This window comes from Clarias gariepinus, chromosome 26, assembly GCF_024256425.1.
Source record: "Clarias gariepinus isolate MV-2021 ecotype Netherlands chromosome 26, CGAR_prim_01v2, whole genome shotgun sequence".
Taxonomy (NCBI): domain Eukaryota; kingdom Metazoa; phylum Chordata; class Actinopteri; order Siluriformes; family Clariidae; genus Clarias; species Clarias gariepinus.
Window position 1 is genome coordinate 9,104,346 of NC_071125.1, and position 25,989 is coordinate 9,130,334.

The following is a 25,989-nucleotide window of genomic DNA, read 5'->3' on the forward strand; positions in this document are numbered from 1 at the left end:
GCAGAACTGAAGGACCCCGAACCCTGCAGCAGCAGCAGCAGCTCGAGACTGATCACGTTGACTTTCTATAATCGCGTTGTTTTAACCTGAATCAGACAGAAGATGTGAGTATGTGTAATGTGCTGTTATTAGTTAGTGGTTTTGTAAGTGAGAGAAGTGAATGCGCTGAGATTGTTTGAGTTAAACACTGCCTGGTCTTGCCTGATTACTGATGAAGAGCAGCATCTCTGTAAATAAACCAGATTACACATTAAATCTTAAGGAGAGCCTCCACTCTGAGACATATTCAATATGTTTATGCTGAAATGTGTTTGATCTGCCTAGTGCTGTTTTTGATGTTTGTTCTAAATAGATTTATTATTATTATTATTATTATTATTGTAGTCGTTGTGCGCCTCTCTGACGTCACATGAGACACCATAGCCGTGTTCTATGTTACACCACTCACTCCTGTGTACAGGGTCGCACAGGGCCTCGAGCCTATTCCACCCCGGACGGGGTACCGATCCATCACAGGGGACACACCACAGACAATAGGAACGTCAATTAGCTTAATCTGCATGTCTATGGGGTTTAGGAGGAAACCGGCGTACCCGGAGGAAGCCCATCAAGCATGGGGAAAACATGCAGAACACACACACACAGACACACACACACACAGACCTATAACCACTACATCACTTCCTAATACGGGTCAGGGGGAACTCAGTGGTTAAGGCATTGGACTACGGTTCGGAAGGTCCCGGGTTCAAACCCCATGACAACCAAGTAACAATCGTTGGTCCCTTGAGTAAGACACTTAACCCTCAACTGCTCAGATGTATGAGGAGATAAAAATATAAGACGCTCTGGATAAGAGCGTCTGCCAAATGCCTAAATGTAAATGATATTATCAAGATACTTCGGTGCCGATTCGATTCAAATTGCAATTTAAGAAGTTTCATGATTTTATAAATTTTAACCTTTTTAAAAGTTTAACGCTTAATAATTAAATGTGGTCCATTACTCATAACCTTACCTGAAAAACGAGTGCAGCATTTAAAAAGTACACACTAACTTTAAACACAAGGGTTTAACATTTAACTGAGCTGTTTATCTCTGTTTCAGGCATAATTATTATTTCTGGACAAGCTTAAAAATGTGTAAATAGTTACAGTCCACTATACGGACATTCTACAGCCTCAAATGCCTCCAAAATGGCTGCGGGCATGCGGGGCTTCTAACGCACACGATTTTCGAATAATTAGCATGTGCAGTGTTTTGAGACGTGTGTAAGGAGCGGGTTAGAGACTGACCTCGGTACAGAATTCTCTATATGTCTGTCTATATTGTCTATATGTGAGGCTGATCAGCCGATCAAACTGAAAACCAATTAGTGAATAACCACACAAAAGAATCCTGATTCATCCTGATACACAATCGAAGTGTTTAGGAAATCGACTCAAATATATATATTTTTTTCTTCTTTTTTTTTCAACAGGAAAATATCAAAGAAGAAGAAAAGGCAGGACGATTTCCACAAAGTCAAACTCAAAGTCGGGAAGAAGAAGCCCAAGGCGGAAAATTCAACTAACGTCAACTTTAAATCGAGGAGCATTCATTTAACAGATCAACTGAAGAGAGACGTCAGTGGACCGACTACACACCGGCAGCTCGGCATTAAGGTTCGCTTACACTGTCTCATCTTGAGTTAACTGTCCTGGTTATCGTATCTAGCTACACCTTATGGTGATGTTTATAACATGCCACTGTATTCACCAGTATTTCAGTATACAGTTGAGTGTAATCATTCGGATCCTATCATAGGATGTTATTATGGGTTATATGTCATGGCTGAGCATAGAGAGCATTATAAGATATTTCTAAATGTAGATTTAGACATTGTTGTCCACACTATGAAATAAAACACCTTGCCTTCCTAAGGAAACTTGTCTCTCATTCGATTCTCCCTGTGTGTGTTTATTCCCCAGGACCTGCTGTCCCAGCTGCACCATTACAGCAGCAGCGTGAAGCAGAATGCTCTCGTTGGGCTTCGTGAGCTGCTCTCGGCTCATCCGTCCCTTCTCGAGCAGCATGCGTCAGTTGTGCTCGCCGAAGTTGCTGCGCTCTTCACAGATAAAGACGGAGACGTGCGGACGGCCAGTTCACGTCTCCTCCGCTTAGTGGCGCAGTGCATGCCGGCCGAGCGTGTGGCTCCCTTCTTCCCTCTGCTCGGCGCTCACCTCTCCTGCGCCATGACCCACGTCACAACCGGCATCCAGGAGGACGCGCTCCGGGTGCTGGACGTGCTGCTCGAGCACTATCCCGCTCTGCTAGCACAGACACACGCCGTGCTGCTCTCAAACTTCGTCGAGCTCATCTCGCAGAGGCGGATGGGCAGTACCGTGGACAGGGCCAGAGTCGGCGGAGATCGGGCGGAGAAGGGGAGCTACGCGCTTTCCATAAGCACTAGCCGATCCATTACAGCGCAGCAGTGGAGACTCACTGTCCTGCTCAGGTAGTGAAATCAGTGCAGATGTTATAATGCGTCCTAAAGCTGCATAAAAACATTAGCAATGACGTTGAAATCCATTATTTCTAAAATATAACATAAAAGCGTGTTTTAAAAAAAATATTATTCTGTGTTTAGATTGGGCCGGTTTCTTCAGGCAGTAGTTGAGGAGAGACCTGCAGAAGATGGTGTAGTGTGTGGAAGTGGCTTCGGGATGTGGAGCGGAGAGAAAGGGACGGTCACACCCATCGAAATCAACTGGGAGGAGCAGAACTTCAGTAAAGAGAGCATTCAGGTGTTCGAGAATTCCGGAGCAAAGCCCACACCTCACTCAACCTATCGTCTAAGGTATGATGTGTATAAACTACACCCATGTGTAATGTTACTGAATATAACATGCAATACAGAATTAGACATTTAAGACATTTATATCATAATAACTCCTGCCATCCTCCCTATCCTGCTCCTGAAAATGTCTCGCTATCACTTTTCTAAGGAATCAGACTGACTGATTTACCAAAATACTGGACTTGATGGCCATTTCCCCCAATTTTACACACACATGGAAATTTGCGTCTATACTTTTGTCCAGGTCATCTAAGTGCCGCGGGGTCAACCTTGGCACTAAGTTTTAAGGATTCGTTTGGGACTCGTGCGAAACCCCTTTAGCTCCTGTGAATCCTAGCTTGCTCATTTTGGGTCTATTTGGAAAATGAACCGTGTTACATCAAAGAGTTTGAAAATCAATAATGCATCCTTAATAAGAGAATGGTATTGATGCAGATTGAAGTGCATTTTGTTCTGCAGAGTCATGTAGAGTCATTCCTCTCTCTCTCTCTCTCTCTCTCTCTCTCTCTCTCTCTCTCTCACACGGATGCTTGCTCAATTTTACACACAAACATTCAATCAAATCAGAGAGTCGGGTCCCCTGCCTTGTGCTAATTTTAAATGCGGAAGATTGGCCAAAGTGTTTGGAAGAGATTATAGATATATGTTTGGGATCTGAAAAAAATTTTTGCCCAGGAAAAGCAAAAAATTATTGTGTCCTTACTTTGCAGTTATTGTCCTCTGCCGTGTTCCTTCTTTGCAATTATTGTCCTCTGCTGTGTCCCTTCTTTGCAATTATTGTCCTCTGTTGCGTTCCTACTTTATAATTATTATAGAGGACAATTATTGTCCTGTAACGTGTCCCTACTTTACAATTATTGTCCTTCATTGTGTCCCTACTTTACAATTTTTCAGGAACTGTATATTATTATTATTACTTTTGTATATTTTTTGTATTGTTTATTATTATTACTTTTATATATTTGTATATTTGTATATTATTATTACTTACAAGAGACACATTAATAAAGTCAAAATAGTTTAAACAATTGGAATAAAGAAAAATAATACAGTCGTCTCCCTGTCCTCATTCAAAATGGTTTATCTGAAAGAAACATCAAGTGTTTGTGCTCGTTGCATGAACTGCAGTTGCACCCTCTTATGGTGTGCAACTCTATAGAAGTCAAAAAAAGGAACTTGGTAAAATTTGAAACACTAATTAACTGATTAATGGTAAATAATTGTTAACATTCCTAATATTCAGTCTCAGTGTCTGATGTGCTTCTGCGTTTTGACTCTAGGATGGATTTGGAGCCTGGAGCTGGAGTGAGTGAGGACCTCTGTTCAGCAGAGACAGTGCAGGGTTTCGCAAGTACATTGGTGCCTCTTCTCCTGGAGGTGTGGGTGGAGGCCATGGGTGGAGGACGATCTCAAACAGACAGCGGGCATCTGCTCTCAGAGGAAGCCATGGCCCTGATGTTCCAGATCCTTACCATACTGCAGCTACTGAGACGGCTTGCACCTCAGAAAGACCAACAGGACATGCTGGTGTGAACACACACACACACACACACACACACATCCACCATTAGTGTCATAGGTTATTGTAATCCGATGGATTACTAAGTCAGCTACATGAACAGACAAGGGCACAGTAGGGATGTGACCAAACGCAGAGGGAATGTGATCTGGACAGTCATTTATGAAGCTCATGGGACACAAACTTGTGGAACTGCACATCTTCATCCCTATGTAACAGGAACTGTAAGTGGATTGAAGAATGACACCAGGGTTTTTTAGACAATTCAATGAAATTAATGGGAAAATATTTCAAGCTGGTACAAACAAATACAATTTTTGCGATGTAGCTGAGGTTGAGGAATTGTCAGAGCCAGAATTCACACACTTTCTGACAGTGTTGGTTACTAAACAGTAGGCATGAGACTCGCCGGGGATCACCCGATACAATGTTATCACGATAGTAAACTGCCGATTGAATTTGTATTCCCATTCTGTTAATATCACGATTTTATAAATATCCAGTTTTTTTTTATAATTATATTTGTTACAATCCTAAACAAACAATAATTCACAAGTCAAATAATTCACTCCTACCGCTGTGTTTCCTGCCAATGTGCGAATAGTTCACAGTTCACCACCTGTAGGATTATTGAGGAACTCTTAACATTTTACCACCTCAAATACACACATATAGATAAAAAATTTTGATTAAAAAAAAAAAAAATCTATTTTGGGTCAGTCACACAAAATAATCGCCCAATAACACACAAGTATGGTATTTTGTTGCTAATTATTTCTCCATTAGAATTTGAACAAGCTTTATAATATCCCACTTAGAGCTGCGCGATTAATCATTATTATCAATTAATTTCAAATTTATGGTTTATGTTGATGTTGAAAAATGAAAATCGATTTTATCGATGGCACAGGGCATGTCTCAAGCTATTGAATGCACATTTTCTATATTTACAACTATTTATTTTAGTAATTTAGGTCTACAGCTTGCACTTTATCAATCCTGCATATTTTGCTAGAATAATCAGAACTTGCAAAGTTTACCCTTTATTAACCCCAAAAAGAAGTACAGTATGTATGTTGTTTACAGTTTTTTCAAAATAACCAGAAAACTTGTTAGTGAAATAAAGTTTGCACTTGGCACTTTTAGTCCAGATAAGCAGTTCATGTTTGGTTATATATTTTTTGCTTAAATTGTTGCTTTAAAAAATCCTATACCCTTTAGTGTTTTAATAATTTTAAGAAAAATAATCGTTTTGAAATCGAAAATCGTATTTGGTCTCAAAAAATCAGAGATTCGATTTATAGGACATAACGCCCAGCTCTAGCCCTACTAGTCAAAAGTTTGGATGCACCTTCCAATCCCATGGTCTTTCTGGATCTTTATTTCTTTCTACATTGTAAATCTATGAGCTAATGAAGGAATACAAAATATGCAATAATCTCATTTGAACAGTTCATCATGGTGCTTGATGGGATTTGAAAATGCACTTGACAATACTTTTTCAGAGACCTTTCTGTCTTGGACTAATAACTGAATTCTAGAATGTAAAAAATAATAACAAAGCAAAAACAGATAAAAAAAGATAAATAGTATTTGATGGGTATTTTTAAGAGCGATAGGATAAAAAAAAAAGGATTTAAACCAAAAGGAAAATAAATTTGGATCAAGACCAGAAGGTGGCAGTAATGCGCCATAGTGGATGCCAACCGTGGGTAAACACACTGCTTGCACGAAGTGAGAAACCTGTTTACCACCTAAATTTCTCTTGAAGGAAACGTCTCATTTAACCAAATATATCTGTGTCTTTTTGTTATATAGGATTCCTGGTTTCGCAGTTCATACCTGAGTGATTTCAAGCAGCACTTCATGAAGAATTTCCCCTACGGACAGCTAGAAGTGGCTAGACACAAGAAGAAAGCAGACGGGAAGAGGTGTGTTTGATGGAATTGTTTTTTATGTTACTGTCTAAGCTAGTAAAAACCTGTCCAGTCTAACAGAAGGAAATCTGTCTAGGAGCAGGCAGCAGGCTCTAGGTGGCGTTAACGCTGCGGGAAGCGTAGAGCCGCTCGCTCTGAATGTCACGCTGTGTCAGGTGATGGTGACGCTCAGCCTGAGGGGGCGGGACCACGTGGCGGGCCAGGACGCAGACTGGCTCGGGCCGATCCGAGCCTTCGTCACGGACACGCTGTCGGGTGGCGGGAAGCTGAGCTCGAAGCACCTCGCTGCTCTGTTGGAGGTGGTTTGGAGGATGATTGTTACCCAGCAAAGTCGCGGTGAGCCTTTCAGCCCGCCGCGTTAGCTTCGTAATGCGGATACTTCAGAATTCTTGCAGAGGATATTGTTAACTGTAGTAAAACTTTGTCTTATTTAATATGGCTCATGTAATATCGTGCCCCGGCCTTGGGTGTAAAGTGTGTGTGTGTGTTTTCAGCTGTGACAGAGGAGCTCTTACAAGCTGTGTATATTCAGTACCAGCAGAAGCACTTGGTCCTGTCTGTGCGTACCCTGTTGCTGCGTTTCTTTAGTCAACTCTACATACAAGAACACCAGAAGCAGCCTCATATCGCCAGGTACACTTATCTATTCTTATATATAATGATAATATATTATTATAACTAGTACAGAATGAAGAATCTCTATCTGACGAAGACGTGGCAACAGTGACCCCTGATTCCACCTCCCCTCCTTCCGTACAGAATGCCAACATTGAGATTTTTCAGCGATAAGCCGCCTCAGTGTTAGCTTTTAAGCAGTTTGTGGAATTCCGCCATCAGCTTCTTCTTGGGTCTGTTTCTTTTTATCTGATCTTTTTTTCTTCTTCTTTCGTTCTGGCTCAGGAGCAGGATTTTGACACGCTGGTTGGCGTCTTTGCCCCTCCAGTTGGTGCAGCTGGGTGGCCGTAACCCTCAACTGTCTGCGCAGATTCTGCAGACGGTGCAGTCTGCTGCAGCCTGGGGCAACAAAGACCTGCTGGACAGTCTGCAGACGCATGCATGCAACCTTTATGGTGAACACACACACACACACACACACACACACTTCTACACCTTTTCCTGATTTTATTTAATTAAATATTTGATAATTATACTAAATATTTAATATTTTCAGGTAATGGCCACTTAAATAGGTACATCTATAGTTCGGATCATTTATGCAATTAGCCGGTTTTGTCCTGTAGCAGCAGTATACAGTAGCACATAAAACCATGCAGATACAGGGCAAGAGTGCAAAAAATTATTTAGCTTTGTAACTCCGTGCAACCGTGATGAGCAAAAAAGCTTCATCATATGCACACTACATTAAAGCTGTATAGTTAAATATATTAAAATATTTAAAAACACAAAGCAAAAATGCATTTCTTACTTTTTTTTTCAATCAAAAAAGACTTGAGAAAGTTTTTCTCAAATGTTTCAACACATCTCATTTTTTTTTAAACTCTAAACACGAAATAAAGAGTTAACTACTTAACTGCAAAACGAAACACAGCCATCTTTTCTCCTTGCCAAACTGAAACCGTCTATTTGCTTGCTTATGTCTTATAGAGCATCGAACACTGATGTAATCAGTCCAAAACACTACCATCAGATGTGTTTGTATATGTTTTAGCTACAGGAGGTTGGAACTGGAAATAAGTTTTGGCGTTTTGGTCCTGTAATAGCATTTACAGTACTACATGTACAGTACGTGCAGCACGAATGTTGTCTATTTTATGTAATATATGGCAAAATTCACTAAGTACAATGAGAAACACTACAAAGTAGTGAACAGATGCAAAATCAGTGCACAGATGCAAAAAAATAAAATTTTACAAAATAAAATATTTATTCATTACTGCAACACCAAAGTGTTCAGCTGAACTTCCAAAGAAATACCGCAATCACATCGTCTCTGACGTTCCTCCTGGCTAAGCAGGAAATGGCATTCATCTGCATGGATGGCATCTCATGCATCCTCCACTGGTACAGAGCTTCAAAACCTTTTCTATTCCAACATGACCGTGCCCCAGTACACAAAGCAAGAACTATAAAGACATGATTTGATGAGTTTGGTGGAAGAACTTGACTGGACCGCACAGATCCCTGACCCTCAACCCCATCGAATACCATTAGGATAAACTGGAACTGAGGTTGCGAGCCAGATCTTCTCGTCCAACATCATCAGTGCCAGACATCATAAATGCTCTACAGGATAAATGGGCACGGATTCCCACAGAAACACTTTAAAATCTTGTGGACAGCCTTCCAAGAAGAGTGGAAAAAGAGGACCAGCTCCATATTGAAGTATAAGTATTTGGATTCAGTGTCATTGCAGGTTTGGCTAATAGTTTATATGGTTATACTTTGTACACAACAAAAACTATATTGCGGGTGGAAACTAATCAAAGCCGCACACGGCGATCTCAGTAGCTGTCTGAAATTGTGTGAGAGTGCAAGTGTGGTACGTGTGTGTGTGTGAGAGAGGGAGAGCGATAAGTCCTCTGTAGTTTCATGTTTCCAGAACACAGCGCTGCCATTGTGTGTGGTGGCTCCATTGACATCAGCAGAGTGCGTCAGCAGCTAATAATGTCTGTCTATCTGTGATCACTTACAGGGGAAAACACACGCTCTCCGCAAATTTTTTTATGTTCATGCATACACACTTATATCACATATACCCATGTTTACTTACTGACAGTTACTACAGAGTACTGTATTAGGAAGGGGAGAGCGCTTTCTCTTTTCTTGTATGTACTAACATTTGAACGGGGAACAGTGAATTCTGCATGGTGTGTGTGTGTGTGTGTGTGTGTAGATCCTCAGGAGGGCTGCGTTGTCTTGTTGCCGGTGGAACAGCAACAGCGCTTGGTTCAGATCCTGTTCTACCTGCCAGCGTTTCCTGCTGATGTTCTGGCCTGCCTCAGTCAAGTTTGTAACACAGGCAGGGTTTCTGCAAGTCTTGCTGCCACACTCATCCGCACAGTGCACTTCAGGTACCGCGCACGCTCACGCACACACTCCAAACGCTTTTGAAAAGCAGAACGCGTTTAGTCGATTCATCCCTAACATTAACAAGTCTGTGGCCCAATTTAAAAAATGTAACGTCTAAGATCAATGAAGAACATCATGTTGGAAGTTTAATATAACAGATGACGTGTTTAAGTTAATATGAAGTCCAGTTTATTTTACTCCCATGGCTTTTTTTTTTTATTTGTTTTGATTACGTTTTAAATGCAAATACCTAATCATAAATATTTATGTTTATTGTAAACCTAATTACAAAATTGCCACTTAAAACCTTTTTTTTATTTGTAATAAATGACATCTCATAACCCACTTGTAGAACCCTTACCGCCCACTAGGGGGCCATGGCTCACATGGACAACACTGCTTTAGTTCAAACAGTGCTGCACACATCATAACCAGATTCTTATTGAAAATGTGTCATACCGTCTTATGATGCGCTATCTCCTTAACATTGTCAATTACCCACAATGCTGTTGAATTATCTTGTGGTCTCTGATGATCAGGAGGAATTTGGCTACAGAGCTTTATTTTTTCTCTGTCCAGCTCTTTCACTCCACCAACATCTTCCAAACCTGGTCATCTCATAGATTACTAGGTAACTGAACGTGTTTATCTCCTATGATTGAATTATTGGTAGGGACTCGGTAATCATTCTATAATCGATCATCAGATGGTTTGAGACGACCGATCGGTTTAACCACACAGAACAAAGACTGTTTGCACTTCCTGTGTTTCCTGAAAATCAATCCCACCACCAGTCACTATCACTACACCCAGAGTACATACAGTACATCAACCAGAATTACTCACATAAGCATCTGCTACCTAATGTAATAATATTACAAACTCCTCAGCTGACAAAGCAGAAGTACATTGTCATTGTAGGCCAACTAGAATTTACCATTGTACACACAAGTCTTTGTGACAGATTTTGCACTTCACACTCTGCATATGAAGATAAAAAGTTAGTATCGGCTTAATTAAAATATCAACTTTAAATCTTACAATCGTTTGCTTGAGGTTAAAAATGATAATGAAAATGAATCGTTGTATAATCAGATCTGTAAACAGATGTTTGTTATAACGTCCATGCAAGTAAATATAAGGACAAGCATGGTTACTGTTACTACCTGTAAGTGATCAGTGCATCCTGAAGAGTCTTATTCCTTTTATAACACAGCATTATGCCAACACTAAGACTTCATTCTTTTTAACCAGGTGTTGTTCCCTTTACTGTTGTGGAACATCCGCAAAACAAGTTTTAAAAATAGTGATATTTAACAGAATTAATTAAATAATTTCTTTATTTTTATATTTCTTTATGTGCCAAGATCTGTCCTGAATTTGGTTCACATGGTGGAAACATTCTGACCTATAGACAGCGCTGACATTGGAGACTCCTTCCATAAATTTGAAATAAACGTCTAATTACAGAAAGCTTCACCATATTAACATTTTATTCTAATCATCATGTTTATGTGAGACACCCTCCATATGCATCCCTGCGAATGAGTTACTGCCTTAGAAACAACAATGTATGAGGATAAATAATATAATTATAACTCGGATTTGAGTTCTCGCTGTCAGGACGGCTGTTGCACTAAATGACTCCCTCTGACCAATCAGATCGAAGCATTGGACAGCCTTGTGTTAGAGGTTTTTGTTTTTTGTTTATTTTTCGGGTCCCAAGAACACACAGATCCAAATGTGTGTGGACATAGCCTCAGATCCCCCAAAACATGGAAGTTCAAGTTTTTTATAGAAGCTTAGCAGCGAGACAAGTCGAAGACTTGATGTCTGTAATATAATCAATCAAAGCGTGATTAAGGACAATTTAATTTCCCTCCTTCTGTCTGATTGGCCTGAGACGGTTTATCATTAGGTGTGAATGGTCGGAATAAATCCGCATGTCCAGATAATACTGCGGATATCCAGCATATTGGTACAATGTATTGACTGTTAAGATGGGTTTCATTATTAGGGACCACCACTGTATTTAGACGGAGGTTTTCATTTCTTTGCGAATCTTGATTGGTTGGGTGTTTTGTTTTTTTTGTTTCTTTTTCGTGTTCAGTTGTGGAACCTAAGAAATAAATGACTGACGGCATATTCTAAAGTCAGTTCCACGCCGTGAGCGTGTGTGTAAGAGAGAGGAAGAGATGCTGTGTCCCCACTGTGGTTTTTAGACACTCGCCTAAAGCCACTCCTTTATTTGTGTTTTTTCTTACAATTCTAAAGGGAGCTCTGTCTAGGAGCAATCAGTGTGTGTGTGTGTGTGTGTGTGTGTGTGTGTGTGTGTGTGTGTGTGTGTGTGTGTGTGTGTGTGTGTGTTATTCACTTCAGTTCCTCAGGGCTGTTTGCTCACTAGGATGAGGATAGAGCGTAGACAGCAATAAAGGCACTACAGGTAATAGCTCCTGCTTGCCATTTTGAAGTTGGACAGTAGGGGGCAGTATTGCACTGTTTATACAGTTTGCATTGTCTCTGATATCTGCCAATAGCAGCATGCCTGTGGTCACTCAAACTCCTTTACTGCATCCTAAACCACAAGTCTGTTCAGGATCTAGAGCTATGAGAACCATTTTTCTAAACGATATTGCCGTGTTTGATGTTTTTATAATAATGACGGTAGAAAGCGCTGTCTAATAGGGTGTACAATTTGTTTAAGATCTGGTGATTGTAAAGACTATGGCATATGATTAACATCATTTTCGTCCTTATTAACATATTTATTAATATATTCACTGACTGGGTGGATGGGGGTGGGTTCATGCTGGAAAAGATCACTCCCATCAGGGGGAAAATGTTTCATCATGGAATAAAGGTGATCAGTCTGAAGGACTGAACGTGATTATTTACAGCGACGCAGTGCTCTAAGCGGACGTGTCTGCACAAACCAGGGCAGAAAAATGACGGACCCTTTGTCCCCCCCTTCAATTTGGCACTTGTGTGTTTATGTAGTGGCAGCAGACTAAACGTCCTAATTTAATGTTCAGGCTTAATGTCCACTTTACTTCTATAAAAAGACAAAGCAAATAGTCAAAATTTTTATTAAAATGAACCTATAACACTATAAAGCGCGACAAAAAAATTCACAATCAACACTCTAGAAAGAAATTTTGCAGCTTATTCACACATTAAAACTAATTTTGAAATTCATGATCAAAAGGTATATTTTCTTTTTCTTTTTAAATCCACTTTAATATTATGGAAAAATGTTTCAATTTGTATCAATAATTTGCAATATATATTTTTTTATTTAAGTTGTAATGAAAACATGCTTTTCACTTAATTTTACTTGCTACTAACATGTAATAGCAACTAAGTTTTCTTAATAATACAGAACTTCATGCTTTATGCATTAGTAGATTGTTTCTGGCAAAACATGAGTTTTTTTTTAAATAATAAAATAGAATAAATTAATAACTTTACTAATTGAAATAATTGAATCTGAATAATTGATCACTGAATCTGTAGACTGAGCAAGTTCTCTGTGCCAACTTTTATCACGCATTAGTAAAGAAATTGCCGATGTTATAAGGCATTTTGAGTAAACATATTAAGATGTTTTACAGATGAAGTAAACATGCTGGTTACTGTGAAAGGGTTTGACAATGAAACTGAGAAAACGTGACAAGAAAAGTGAGTTGAATTTACTTAATTCCCTTAATTCTAAATATAATGTGTCGCTGCTTTTACAAAAAATAAATACTAATGATTAAAAAAAAATTTTTTTCTTCTAATGAATATAAAATGATTAGTCTTATCTTAATCAACAGATTAATTTTGTTTACAATTACAGTGAGCCTGGAGTTCACCCTGGGAACCCTGAGCTTGAGACGAGATAACTGTAAAGCAAAAAGACTTGACACAAATATATAAAACTTAAAATTTAGTATATACATTTAAAAAGTGAAATCTGATTGAATGCAAATATTAAATGAATTATGTAAAAAAAAAAAATCCAGGCAATTGTTCAAAAAAAATAAAAATTATTTTTTTTTTGTCAAAATTCCTTGTTTAGAAATGCACATTATTAAATTCATACTTAAAAAAATCACACGTTCAAAAAAAAAGTTTTTTTTTTTGTTTTTTTTTCCTTTCCTAAATCCTAATTGGGTGACCCAAAGAAAAGAATATGCAGTCAGAATTTAATAAAACAAAACCTATCCAGCTTAAAGTTTTTTATTCCAGGGTTGAGGATTGAGAAATTAACGGTCAGCTGGTGCTGTGAATTTTACAACACCAGTTGAGCGACTTTTAATATTTAGGTTTATTTGAATATTTGTAGCTGTTTTTAGTTATTATTGTTTTTTTAATGTTAGTTAAGAATGAATGTTAGTTTAGTGTTATGGATTCAGTAGCATTCAAATAACATTATTAGAAATTGTAAATAAATAAATAAATAAATAGAAATTACCCCACTGTGGGATGAATAAAGGTATATCTTATTATTAACAATCTGTTAGCTTTTATAAATGCTCATATTTATATTTATTAGGAGCAGTAAGTTAAGGTAGAGTACTGTACATAGAATTGAATTTAAATTCCAGGAAATATTTTATTATTATTATTATTTTATCCACTTTAAGTTGGTATTACAAACTTTATTACATTAAATTTATTTTACATTTCAACATTGAATCAACTTCCAGAATACTGTTTGAACCAGAAATGTAAATAAGACCAAAAAAAACAATGTAGAAATATTCCTTTATTATTTTCAATCCGTATGTTTGTTCTGTAAGTTCTAAAAGTTTGGTGTATTTATTTATTAAAAGATTTAAATATTATACCTATACAACAGACAAAAAAAACTACACATCTGTACAACATTAGGGACGCGATGCACCATGTTTATGTTCGGTTAAGATACTTACAGGTGCAGATAAATTATTAGCAAAGCTCCCGAGGGCCCGACTTGATGCAGAAGGTATGTGAATGGATCAATATTCGGTCTGTTTATGTACTTTTGTGAACTGATGGAAAGTCTTTGCAAATTCAAAAACACACACAACATACAAATGTGATAACCGCACCATGGCACTACACCTGGGTCTGAACGCAGACATCATGCTTCCTGCTGAATATGTACACATGTCGGCTGTTTCCAGTGGTGATCTGGCTGTTGAATGTGCTGGTGTGTATCATGGGGTCATGCAGCCGCCTCCTGTATTCGGTTACATCCAAATGAAATAGTGTAAAGGTGAACAAAGATTCAGTTAGCAAGCATGCAATCAAAATTCAAGTCTCTGTGGAAGAGAAATTATTTTTTATTAAAATTGTTTAGTTTATTTTTCCAAAAGTTTTTCGTATGCATCAAAATGAGATTGAATTTTTTTTATGTTTATTAAAAGCATAAACATAATAAATAAGTAAAACCCATTATAGTGCTGTATTCATTTAGTTTCACTTGACAATTCATTTAATTTCACCTGAGAAACTGTGTACATCAGCGCCCGGTGATTGATGCTTAATGAGATATTTCAGCACATCGCATGAAGCCGTTCCACATGCAAATTGAATTTTTTTTTCCCCTTTTTTTTTTGGCCCGCTCCCTTACACCGCCCGATCTAAAATAATCCGGATAGCAGAGACAGTGAGCATATTGTCCATGAATGCACACCACACATTCACACACGCACACGAGCAGCCTCACTCAGATTTCTTTTATAGAAAAGCATGACTCTGAAACGGTTCTCTAATTATCCCAGTGACCCAATAAAGTGGCAGTTTGCGTGTGTTTGCGTCGTTTTAAAACACATTTCAGCATTTTCACACTCCTTAACAAGTTTTTAACAAGCCAGATTCTTTTTTATAAGTTTATATACCAAATATGTCAAGAACTTAAGGTTAATATACATTACTGTAACGAAGATCTGCGCTGCTTATTAGAAGAAACGGACATAATTTAAGATTTGCTTTCATGATTTTTCTTTTTACCGAATATTGTAATTGCAAAATGTAATTCAGTTATATAAATATATTATCAGAGCAAACTTTCCACCAACAATCCATATTATTAGATGTTAATTAATGAATTTATTTATTTCTGGGACGTTCACATGAGCTCACATTATAGTTCATGTTAACCATAAAAAATTCAACAGTATATAATAACCTTAATAATGATGTGTTGTGATTTTCACTGAGATTAATAATGTTGTTGACGCTATTCTTGATTTTCTGTATTAAAACTTTAAAAACATGCACAATTCATTTAAAAAGTCCTTCCCAAGTCAAAACACAGTAATTGATTCTCTTTAGTCATTGATATATATTTTTTTAAAACTGCATTCGGTGACTTGAGCACTAATTCCTGTCTCGATCCTGTCGGATCCACTTAAATAATGTTCTGGAGGGAAAAGCTGGCGAGGACGCTTATGTGCCCAGCAAAGGTAAATTAAGGATAGGGATCCCGCGCATCAGATTGTGTTCGACGCAGCCGTGTGTGAACGTTCGTATATTAACACTGGCCACTTTTTTAATGTGTTCTTAGAGGAAATGGGGGGATCTCAGGTGTCTGGTATTTTTAGACTGACATTTTCAGTGCGCACACAAGCACAGTGGGGCACATTGTAATGGGAGAGCGGATCAGTGCTGGACCAGTGCGCAGTAATGTGTGTGTGTGTGTGTGTGTGTGTGTGTGTGTGTGTGTGTGTGGTCTTATGCAGGTCTCCTTTAAGTGGCTGGTCCAGCAGTTCGCAGGATGTGCCAGTGCGGGATGTGGATTACCTCAGTTTCCTTTTCTCAACATTGACAGGTAGAGACACACACACACATACACACACACACAAATATAAACTGATAAATGGTAATGAGCTTTTTAAATAATTTTAAAGTGACTAAAATGTATTTCACTTGATCCAATCCATCATTTCTGTTCTTACAGTAAGGAGAGAAAAAAATATATTTTTTAAATTTTTTAAATTTCAACTATGTTTTTCCAAAATTTTTCTTTTCCCTAATAATAACAATAATAATAATTTTGTGTTCACATATAAGACGGCATGGTGCCATAGTGGTTAGCACTGTGGCCGGCCTGTGTGTGTATCCCCTGCGATATATTGGCACCCTGTTGTTACATCATGCTTAAAGTAGATTTATGAGATTGTGGCCATGACATCATTCACCTGGTCAGCAAACAGTACTCGGAAAACTTTCCCCACACCATTACACCAACACCACCAGGTCAGTCCATGCAGGTTAACTCCACAGATGCATGCTGCTGATGCTAAATTCTCACTTTGCCGTCTGCAGGTCATGACTGAAATAGCTGAATCTTAATTTCTGTCATAAACTTCGAACCTGTACACAACGTCGCCTCAACTTCCTTCTCTTGGCTCTAAATGATGGAACCTGATGTGATCGGCTCATTCATTTGCTTTCTGAGATGATTTTCTGCTCACCGTAGTTTTTTCGAGTTGCCATGACCTTCCCGCCACCTTGATCATTCTCCTCCGAGCTCAATTTCTCAATTTTACCTTTCGACCCCTCTCAAAGTTTTGTTCCTATTTAAATTGCCATCCTTCCTAAGATGTTGCTCTTTCTATAATTATATTTGAATATTTGAAACCTTCTGCTCCTCAGGTTTCTCGTCAGAGAGCTTGAGGACCCTACAGCAGACGGATGATGAAGGCTTGCTCCCGTCGTCAGCCCTCTCGCCCCTCAGCGTGTTCTCCACACCACTCGAGCAGTTCACGCACCACTGGGACGTAGTCGAGGTGAGATCGCTTTTCTCTCACGCTTTCAGTCAAGGCTTAGCTGTTTCTCATCCTACCAGCTCGGCATTCCTAAACGGCCACGACGACACACTGACACGCACATACTTTAGTTCACCACCCCCAAATAGGCATGGGTGTCTCTACAAGGCGCCTCCTTCTCTTAAGCCTTGTCAATCAACCCCTTATTTTAGGCGTTATCAAATCGACAGGACCTCCACAGTTCGTATTTAACACACATGGTAAGCGATGTCGTTCTCCCCCTGGAGAGCAGACGTGTGTGTTTATGGGGGTGGGGTGGGATGAGGTTTGGGGGAGGGGGGGTTATCACGGTGCACCGGCTCCATATTTCAATAAGGGCTGGTTATCGGAGCGCCGCTGGCTAAAGCGAAATGCTAATGCCAGCCAGCGGACACCATCAGCGGCTGACATTTTACACGGAAATTAAAACCTGACAAAAAGCATGCCCTCCAGCTAGCTTCTCTCTCTCCCTCTCTAACAGCTCTTTCTACATCTCTCACTCACTCATAGACACCGGCGCGCACACACACACACACACAGACGGCTTGATAATTCCTCAGTACAATTTCAGATAAGCTTTCATTTTCGATGTCTGAGTCAATCAGCGACGGCTGTAACGGCTCGCATCACCTCGGATACTGTAATGAGAGGTGATGCCAACAGGTGAAGCCGACTGAAAATAATAATGCTTAATGAGGGAAAAAGTCATCCAACATTCCCATGAACACACACACACACACACACAGCCCATACACTTTCTTAAAGTCCACTTTAAATGTCGGCATCAAAAAATCATATAAAGTCGTGAAATACTGTCTTTCAAAGCGCTTTGTAAAAAAACTTTTTTATAGATGTGAAAGTAAGAGACGAGAAATAACACCTTACTATTTAAGACCAATTGTGTCATGATCAAGACGGACACGTCCTTCCAACACTGTATTTTCAGATTCTTTGCACTAGTTGTGCTCATGTTATGTCTGTCATTTTGCAAACTTTTTGATTAGAGCTCTGTGGTTTAATTAATCTTTTGTTTTGAATTTTGATTTAAATTCAGGATCGATTCACATTTTTTAATTATTAAGGTAACTTGTAGGGCTCGAGGTTAGCACTGTGGCCTTGCAACTCCAGGTTTGATTCCCGCCTCGGGTCTGTGTGTGTGGAGTTTGCATGTACAGACCCCCTGCTTAGTGGGTTTCCTCTGGGAACTCTGGTTTCCTTCCACAATCCGAAGACATGCAGATTAGGTCAACTGGCGTTCCTAAATTGCCTGTTGTGTGTGTGTGTGTGTGTGTGTGTGTGTGTGTGTGTGTGTGTGTGTGTGTGCACCCTGCGATGGATTGGCCCCCTGTTCGAGGTGTGCCCCTGTGCCTTGTACCCTAAGTAATCTGAGATAGACTCCGCGACTCCGTATAACAGGATGAGTGGTATAGAAGATGAAGATGATGAAGAGAGAACTCGCAAACATTTGGTGCTCTAAATTGACACGATACTTAAAAAAATTTCCATCACCAAAGCCTTAGCAGGTAATACAAACCACTTCCATCTTCCGCAAACACACATATTTTGCGAGAACATCGCTTCTTTATATGTTAAGGTGCGGGTGCCGCAACACCTAGTAGATAGGAATAAAGGATCGCTTGGTACGACGCAGGACATTTAAACAATCAGTAAGACATGTTACATGTTATTTTAGTAGTTTTTAATAACGTGACTGTTGTAGTTGAGACAATTATCCATGCTATTCATTTAAATTGAAATGAACTTTACAACGCACAAAGATCAAATCTGATTGAATCAACCGTCTACCCACGATTCATAGCTCAATTGTTTTTTATTTATTTATTTTTAATGGTTTATAGTAAACAATTGTTTCAGAATTTATAGTAAACATTTGGAAACTAGCTTTGCATCTAAATGTAAGTAAGAAGGGCTCAGCAATATGGTTAAATAATTAAATATATTGATCTTTACACTTTTCCAAAATATCAATTCTATCGTTATTCTGTTAATATACCAGTTACAAACTGGGAAGCCACTGGGTTATTGTTAATGTTCTGTACTGAATGTCTAAAAGTTGTAAGTTTTGATTAATGTAATTAAATTTTCTTTGTTTAGAAAATTAATTTTTGCATTTTTCCCCTTCATGCAATACTACTGTTTTATTGTCTGTTTTTTGTTAACAAAAACCTAAATACTCATCTATTTAAAATTGTCTACATTGATAAGTTCGTATTGGTGCTTTAATATATTTTTCTCACATCATCTGGTCCCGTAAATTGTATTTCTAAATGAAAAAAATGAGTAAAAGTGTAAAAACAAGAAAAAGTGCATATTATTATATTCTATCAGTTTAACATAACATGAATTCTTTAGAATCGCCACAAAAACATGTTTTTGCACAATTTTCGGGACTTAAAGGTGTTTATTAGATATTTAGATATAAAAGTGTTTTTGTGTGGTGTGTGTGTGTGTGTGCCTGCATGTGTGTGTTCAAAACCGCTGGGTGTTCACTACTTTATTGCCAATCAGGTGTATCCAATCTAAATTGTGTGTAATGTGTGTTAACACGGTTAGTTTGATTAATGTCAGATAATAACCTGCTCTGAATGACATTCCCATCTGCTTTCATCTGTTTAATCCAATCCGCTCTAATTCGATTAGCACTATTTGATTCCAGCTCGTAAGATGCGCGCACAGACAAAGACACACACACACTTATTTATTGTTTGTGCTCATAAAATTTCAGTCGAAACAATGATGAGCCATCGCTAATCTGTCCAGTGTCAACATCCATTACCACTAACAGCTTTCAGTGGCTAGATAACCCTTTAAAACCTGTGTGTGTGTGTGTGTGTGTGTGTGTGTGTGCGTGTGTGTGTGTTACTTTGGGTACCCTTTGGAGGCTTTTCTTATATCAAAGATTAAACAAGATTTAAAGAGATTTAAGATTTAACATGCAGTAAAATTATCAAGATAATCATCATCATCATCATGGTCTCTGATTTTAAATATCCTGTCATCCTATACAAATAGAAGGGGATGTTCAAGTCAAACTGGGACTTGTGATAAAATGTCTCTTGAATGTAGGTATAAAACTAAAGACATTTACAGAGGACTTTAAGCACAGAATGGTGATGAGACACTTGAATGTTACAATCATTTTAATGAAGGATAATCGATTACTTGTCAGCAACTTGCGGAAAAGAGGGAACTGTACCCTCATCATGATCTTGCTCCAAGTTGGGCCATTCAAGGGGTTCCTGGGACGCCAGAGTGAAGTAGGCAATCTGACCGTGAATCATAGACATGAACTAAGAAAGATTTCACTGGTGCAAATGGCTGGTTTTATTTTCACCCCTTAATCTTCGTCCTCCTACTACTTTTTCCTCATGAAGCTTTGGTAATATTGAGGCTATAGGTGTAAATTATTATATCCTGGCGACACAGTTGCACAGGGTCCGGGTTCAATTCCTGTCTCGGGTGATGGCCAGTCAAGTTCTTCCACACCAAACTCACTCATCCTTGTCTTTATGGACTTTAAGTGCTTTGTGCACTGGTGCACAGTCATGTTTAAACTGGTGTGCATGTGAAGCCAATAAGGTGTATACCCTTATAATTAATTATTTTTAATAATAATAATAATAATAATATAAAATTGTGGTTAGATGAAATGAAAGTCCATCTCTTTGCTCATGCACGCTATCATCTCTTGTGGGTGTTAATGGCATGGCGAAGTCTGCTAAATATGAGTAGGTACTGTATAAACCCAAAATCTGGTTGCCTCTGCCAAGAGGTTTAGACTTAAGCATAGACAGAACTAACATGATGATCAAATATGCTTACGAATAAAAATGCTAATTTTTTTTTTTTTTGCATCTTTTCTTTTTGCTTATTATTTTTTTTTAATAAGGAAGTGAATGTTTCTAAGATTTCGATTTCTAAAGCACATATATTTTAGCAAGTCCCTCCTTTTTTTTTTTTTTTTTTAAATCATTTGCACTCTTTTCTGCCTCACAGGAAGTATGTCACTGTTTGGAGACGTTGGGCTCCCGAGGGCAGTGTTTTGAAATCTTACAAAACGCAGTCGTCAAGAACCTGGTGAGTGTAAAGCTGTGCATTATGAGTTCAGAAATTCTTCCGGTATAAACATAATGGACTGATCGTCTCTGTTTGTGCATCCAGTGCGGGTTGGTGGTGGTCCCGGACTGCATGTGCGCCGCCCTGTTGAGGTGCATTCCACGGTTACTGGATCACAACCTCCTGCTCAACGATACGCTCCTGCACTTCTTAGCCGAATGTTGTCTGAGCATGCTCAGTCTGCTGCTGCAGTTGGAGCAAAGCGCACGCAAAAGGTGCAACACTGACACATACATTTCTGCACATCATAATAACGTAACCATTTTATGATCTAAAAAGAACAAAGATTGGTATCAGGCATGTTGTTTTACACAAAAATAAAAAAAATCATTTTTTTTCTACCGTAACAAAAAAGCACGATAAAAAGACTTGCTCACGAAACAAAAGGCACCCCTACGTTGTCCATGCAGCTATAAAGGCTGCAATTATCTGTGTTTATAGAGTGCAACTGTCTGATGACTCACATCTATAGTTAGAAAGATAGCTTATAAAGTGTTAACATGTGTCAAGAGTATACAGAGTTCAAGAGCGGGTCTGTAGCTGAAAATCAAGGATGTGCCGATTGTGAAATTCTGGGCCGATACTGATGTTCGAAATCATAATTTGGCCGATGGGATAGGCAATTTTTTTGCTTATTTAAGGCTACAATGCGGCACCCCATTTTTTTTTGAACATGAGTGCGTGTACAGTGAAAGAGTGTTTCAGTGCTGCACAAATTAACCTCCATGCTGAACTTTTTTCCTCCATGTGAATGTAATGATCTGGATACTAGACTAGGATGGCAAGTTATTTGTCAATAGGCCAAAGGTAGTACACTGGAGGAATATCTGCCAATACAGATGTATAAATCAATGCACCATTACTGCAAATACTTCTAATAACGCATTATAGCACAATGCTGGACTAGTACAGGAATCAACAAAGTATTAGACGAGCATAAAGCTGAAACTGATCCACTGGTTACACTAGAGGTTCACTCCTTTAATGTTCATAAATTAAAAGAACTTTAATGTTCATAAATTAAAAAAACCTTAACCTACACCTCTACAGTCCCACTCTTCCTGGAAACCAGAAATGTTAGCGGGTGCAAATTTTTGGACATAACTATTACCGTGAACATGACATCATTTGTTCATTGTTTATTGTTAAGCGGTTTCAGTGAGTTAACGTAAAGAATTTTAATATAGTATATTATAATATAGTATTATTTAATATTTTAACATAAGTATTTGAGTATATGTTTCTCTCTTATGATCAGGCTCAGATATAATTGGACAAAATAAAATACCCATAAATATTAGGATTATTTTTAATACTTGCAAAAACATTTTGTCAGTGGCTTCTAAGGAACCCATTCGCTAAATTTTCCTCCGTTAAATACTCAGCCAGTCCATTTTACTGTCACCAGCTTCAGTTGCTTCTTGCTTTTAGGTCTTGCTTTCAGTAAATGAGAAGCAGCTCAGTCGGATCGGGCTCAGATGGTTAACTCCAACATCAACGCTTTGGGGTGCTTTTTGTGTCATTATCCATCTGTACTATGAAGCGCCGTCCTATCGGTTTTGCCTCCATCGTGTTTGACATATGATATAGTGTGCTTTGGGTTAAAGGCCCTTCCTTTTCCTCTCCATATTCTTATAGAGTATTCTCATCTTTCTTCATTAATCAGAATTAAGTAGGGTTTTTTTTTTTTTTGTATGTTTGTTTTTCTTTCTTTCTCCAAAATCTAATCTGGCGTTTCTGTTCTTGAGTGTTACCAGTGGTTTTCATCTAAAGGTACACTCTGTATTTACGTTTCTGAAAACATCTCTTGAAAGTCTAGACATTGTGAAGGGTTTTTTTTTTTTTTTTTTTGGACAAAGGAAAGAATTGTGAGATCATCTGCTTTAGATGTCTTCTAGGACTTTTGGTGTTACTGATGTCATTTGGCCGCGTCCTTCTATTTCTCTCTTTTCTTTTTTCAGCCTAATTATGTCGTCCTTCAATGCATTGGTACCTCTTTGACCCACGTATCGAGCATTCACATAAATAGCTAGGGTCAAAACTAACAGACCTTTTATCTCTAGCTTAATTTATCCTTAAATAACCAAGAAACAGGCCTCAATTGTCAGTTTACTGTTTTTGACTAACAGCATTGTTAGAACTACAGTACTTCAAATCACCAGACAGGAAGTGTCGCTGGTTTTATGTATTGATGACATGGCACATTCGTTTAGTGTATGATCTGTACAGTCTGAGATGACCACTAAAAAACAGGAAGTGAGGGAATGTCTCAGCAACAGCTTGATGTATGGCCGTCAAATTTAGAATACATTTTTATTTTGGGGGGGAAACATCCTGTGTAGTCATTTCAGGAAGCTCTCATAGTTCTCGGTCATTCCCCACTGAAAGCACATACTGGCCAGATTTAAAATGCATTGCATTAAATGTGAAAAAAACGTACTGTAAGGACAATCAGACTGTTTGTCTAATGTGTGTTTCATTAATAAAGAGATTGCTTATGACTTGAACCATAATTACTACAGATGTACTGTACCCTGGCATCATTGTTAAACAGAATCGTATTTAAGCGTGGCCCGGCTTTTAATATTGCAGACACACCAGAGCTGCTTTTCCCACCCATTTGTTTCACTCTGTTTATCTTTGTGTCTGTCTGTTCATCAGGGACGCAGTATGGGAGGCCTGTTTTGCCGCGCTGAGCACAGTGCCCCGTCTTTTGCGATTGGTTCTCCAGGCTCTACGCGTGTGTGACCTTTGTGAGGAGGAGCTTCCCATGCTGGCTCAGATCCTCTCACTTCTCCTGCAACACACACAGCTCCGCAATCACATAGCCGCCAACGCCGGCTTGATGCAAACCATCATCCAGGACCTTACGGTAAACCACTTGATCCACGTGTTCTGCGCTTGTAAGGGCTAACTTTCAGAGTTTCTCGATTTGCACGATATACACCAATGGTTGTAACATCAGAAGCACTGACGGGTGAAGTGGATAACAATCATTTATGTCTGTCAAGGGGTGGGATATATTCAGCAGCAAGTGGACAGGGTCCAGACCGACTTTTGATTGTACAGAATAACACAACACAGTCATGAGAGTCAAAAAACTACCTTTTATTTCTCTATATAATCTCCCAATACAGTAATCTATTTATCCTAGTGTTTCACTAGTGCTTGGAGACCATCAAGGAAGAAGGTTTTCTCAGTACATCTGACCCATAATCAGACTGCCTGCTTCACATCTGAAACCCTGGCCTCCCAGGGACTCCTTTAATGGCTCAAACATGTGGAAATGGCTATATGAGAATGTGGCAATAACTCCCAGTTGAGATCCTGTAACGAGCAAGTGGTGGTGATAAATGGTTCCCAAAGACAGACGAGTCTCTTTTAAGCAATCTGGCAATTTTTCAAGGATCAGCATCACTCATGTTTCTGGACACCCAAACACTCGTTCCATTAGTCACCCTTTATCCGTCTGATGGTTTGTCTGATAACTTCCACTCTGCTGGGAAGGCTTCCCACTAGATTTTGGAGCACAGCTGTGGCACTCATTAAACCACAGGTTTGACAACCACAGGTTTGAGGTGAGACAAAATGGCCAGGGTGGGTGGGGTTTTTATTCAGCGTTTTTAGTTCATCCCAAAGGTTTACGCCACTTGAGGTTTCTAGGTCTCTATTGGTAACACCCGTCTTTGCGGGTCTCATTTCTAGGGCTGCACGATATATCGAAAAAATTATCGTTATTGCGATAATGGTATACGCGATATTTGTATCACAAAGAGTTGCGATAAATTTTAGTTTATGTGACAAGCATTTGTGTGTCCAAATTTGACCAATCAGATGGGCCCTTACTATCTTTATATCCGCTTATATCTTTATACTTAATAGTATTTTCTTAATATTTTTAAACAAAATTTTTATTTTTTTTATTTAAAAAAAAAAACAGGCAAGCCAATGGAAATATTTTGTGTAAAAGATGCTCTTGTTTTAAGACACTCTTGATGAGTGTATGGTTACATGTAAATAAAAAGTAATGTTTGAAAGTAATTCATATTGTGTTGGCAGGTCTATAGTAACAGCAAACCAGAAATCAGAATATCTGCTGAGGGCTTTAAGTCATTCATAGTGTTTTAAAGTCTAAATATTTGCAACTGTCTTCCCCCTGGCAAGTCACTCGTTTTTTATGTATTGTAGTTTGTCTTTTCTTGGTCTGTCTAGCGACTACTCATGAGCATGCACATCTATTTTTTCCCTTCTTTTTTTCCATCTTGACCCGGAGGAATCATTTGCACTAAAGGTTTAGGTTTTATTGTTTACTATATCACACCTGTTTTGCATAAAGTTAAAAAAAAAAAATTAAACAACAACAAATGCCTCACTGTTGCTTTGTTGATCGCTGATGCTGCTGAAATTGTAGCTCAAATGCACGTGAATGGAATGTTGGTTCAGCTAATAAAACCGGACTATACTTAAATTGCTGCTCTGTATGTGTGTGTGTTTTGACAGCGCTACCACGGCGGCGAGACCCGAGAGCAGTGGCTAACAGACCTGTTGTACTGCTACAGCGTGACGCTTTCGAGTCACCGTGCCAACATTGCCATGAGGGACATCTACTAACCTCCTGAGCCGCCTTTCATCACTCTGCTTTCCTCTCATTCTCTCTCTCTCTTCGCCTTTCCATGTTCACAAACGTTGCTTTTTATAGACTACGAGGAAAAATAAACATGTTGGGATAATTAATGAATCAAAGCGATC

At 38.7% G+C, this 25,989-nt stretch overlaps 1 protein-coding gene across 1 annotated transcript; it reads left to right on the top strand.

The window, feature by feature from the left end:
* tex10 (testis expressed 10) lies at window positions 1–25,970 on the top strand. The gene is made up of 16 exons (XM_053487460.1): window positions 1–104; window positions 1,481–1,664; window positions 1,971–2,497; window positions 2,630–2,839; window positions 4,120–4,366; window positions 6,177–6,289; window positions 6,372–6,631; window positions 6,790–6,928; window positions 7,196–7,365; window positions 9,150–9,327; window positions 16,036–16,124; window positions 16,952–17,085; window positions 21,121–21,201; window positions 21,286–21,455; window positions 23,902–24,112; window positions 25,741–25,970. Coding segments are annotated over exons 1-16 (2,826 nt in total). The 5' UTR covers window positions 1–102; the 3' UTR covers window positions 25,852–25,970.
* The last annotated feature ends 19 nt before the right edge of the window (window positions 25,971–25,989 follow it).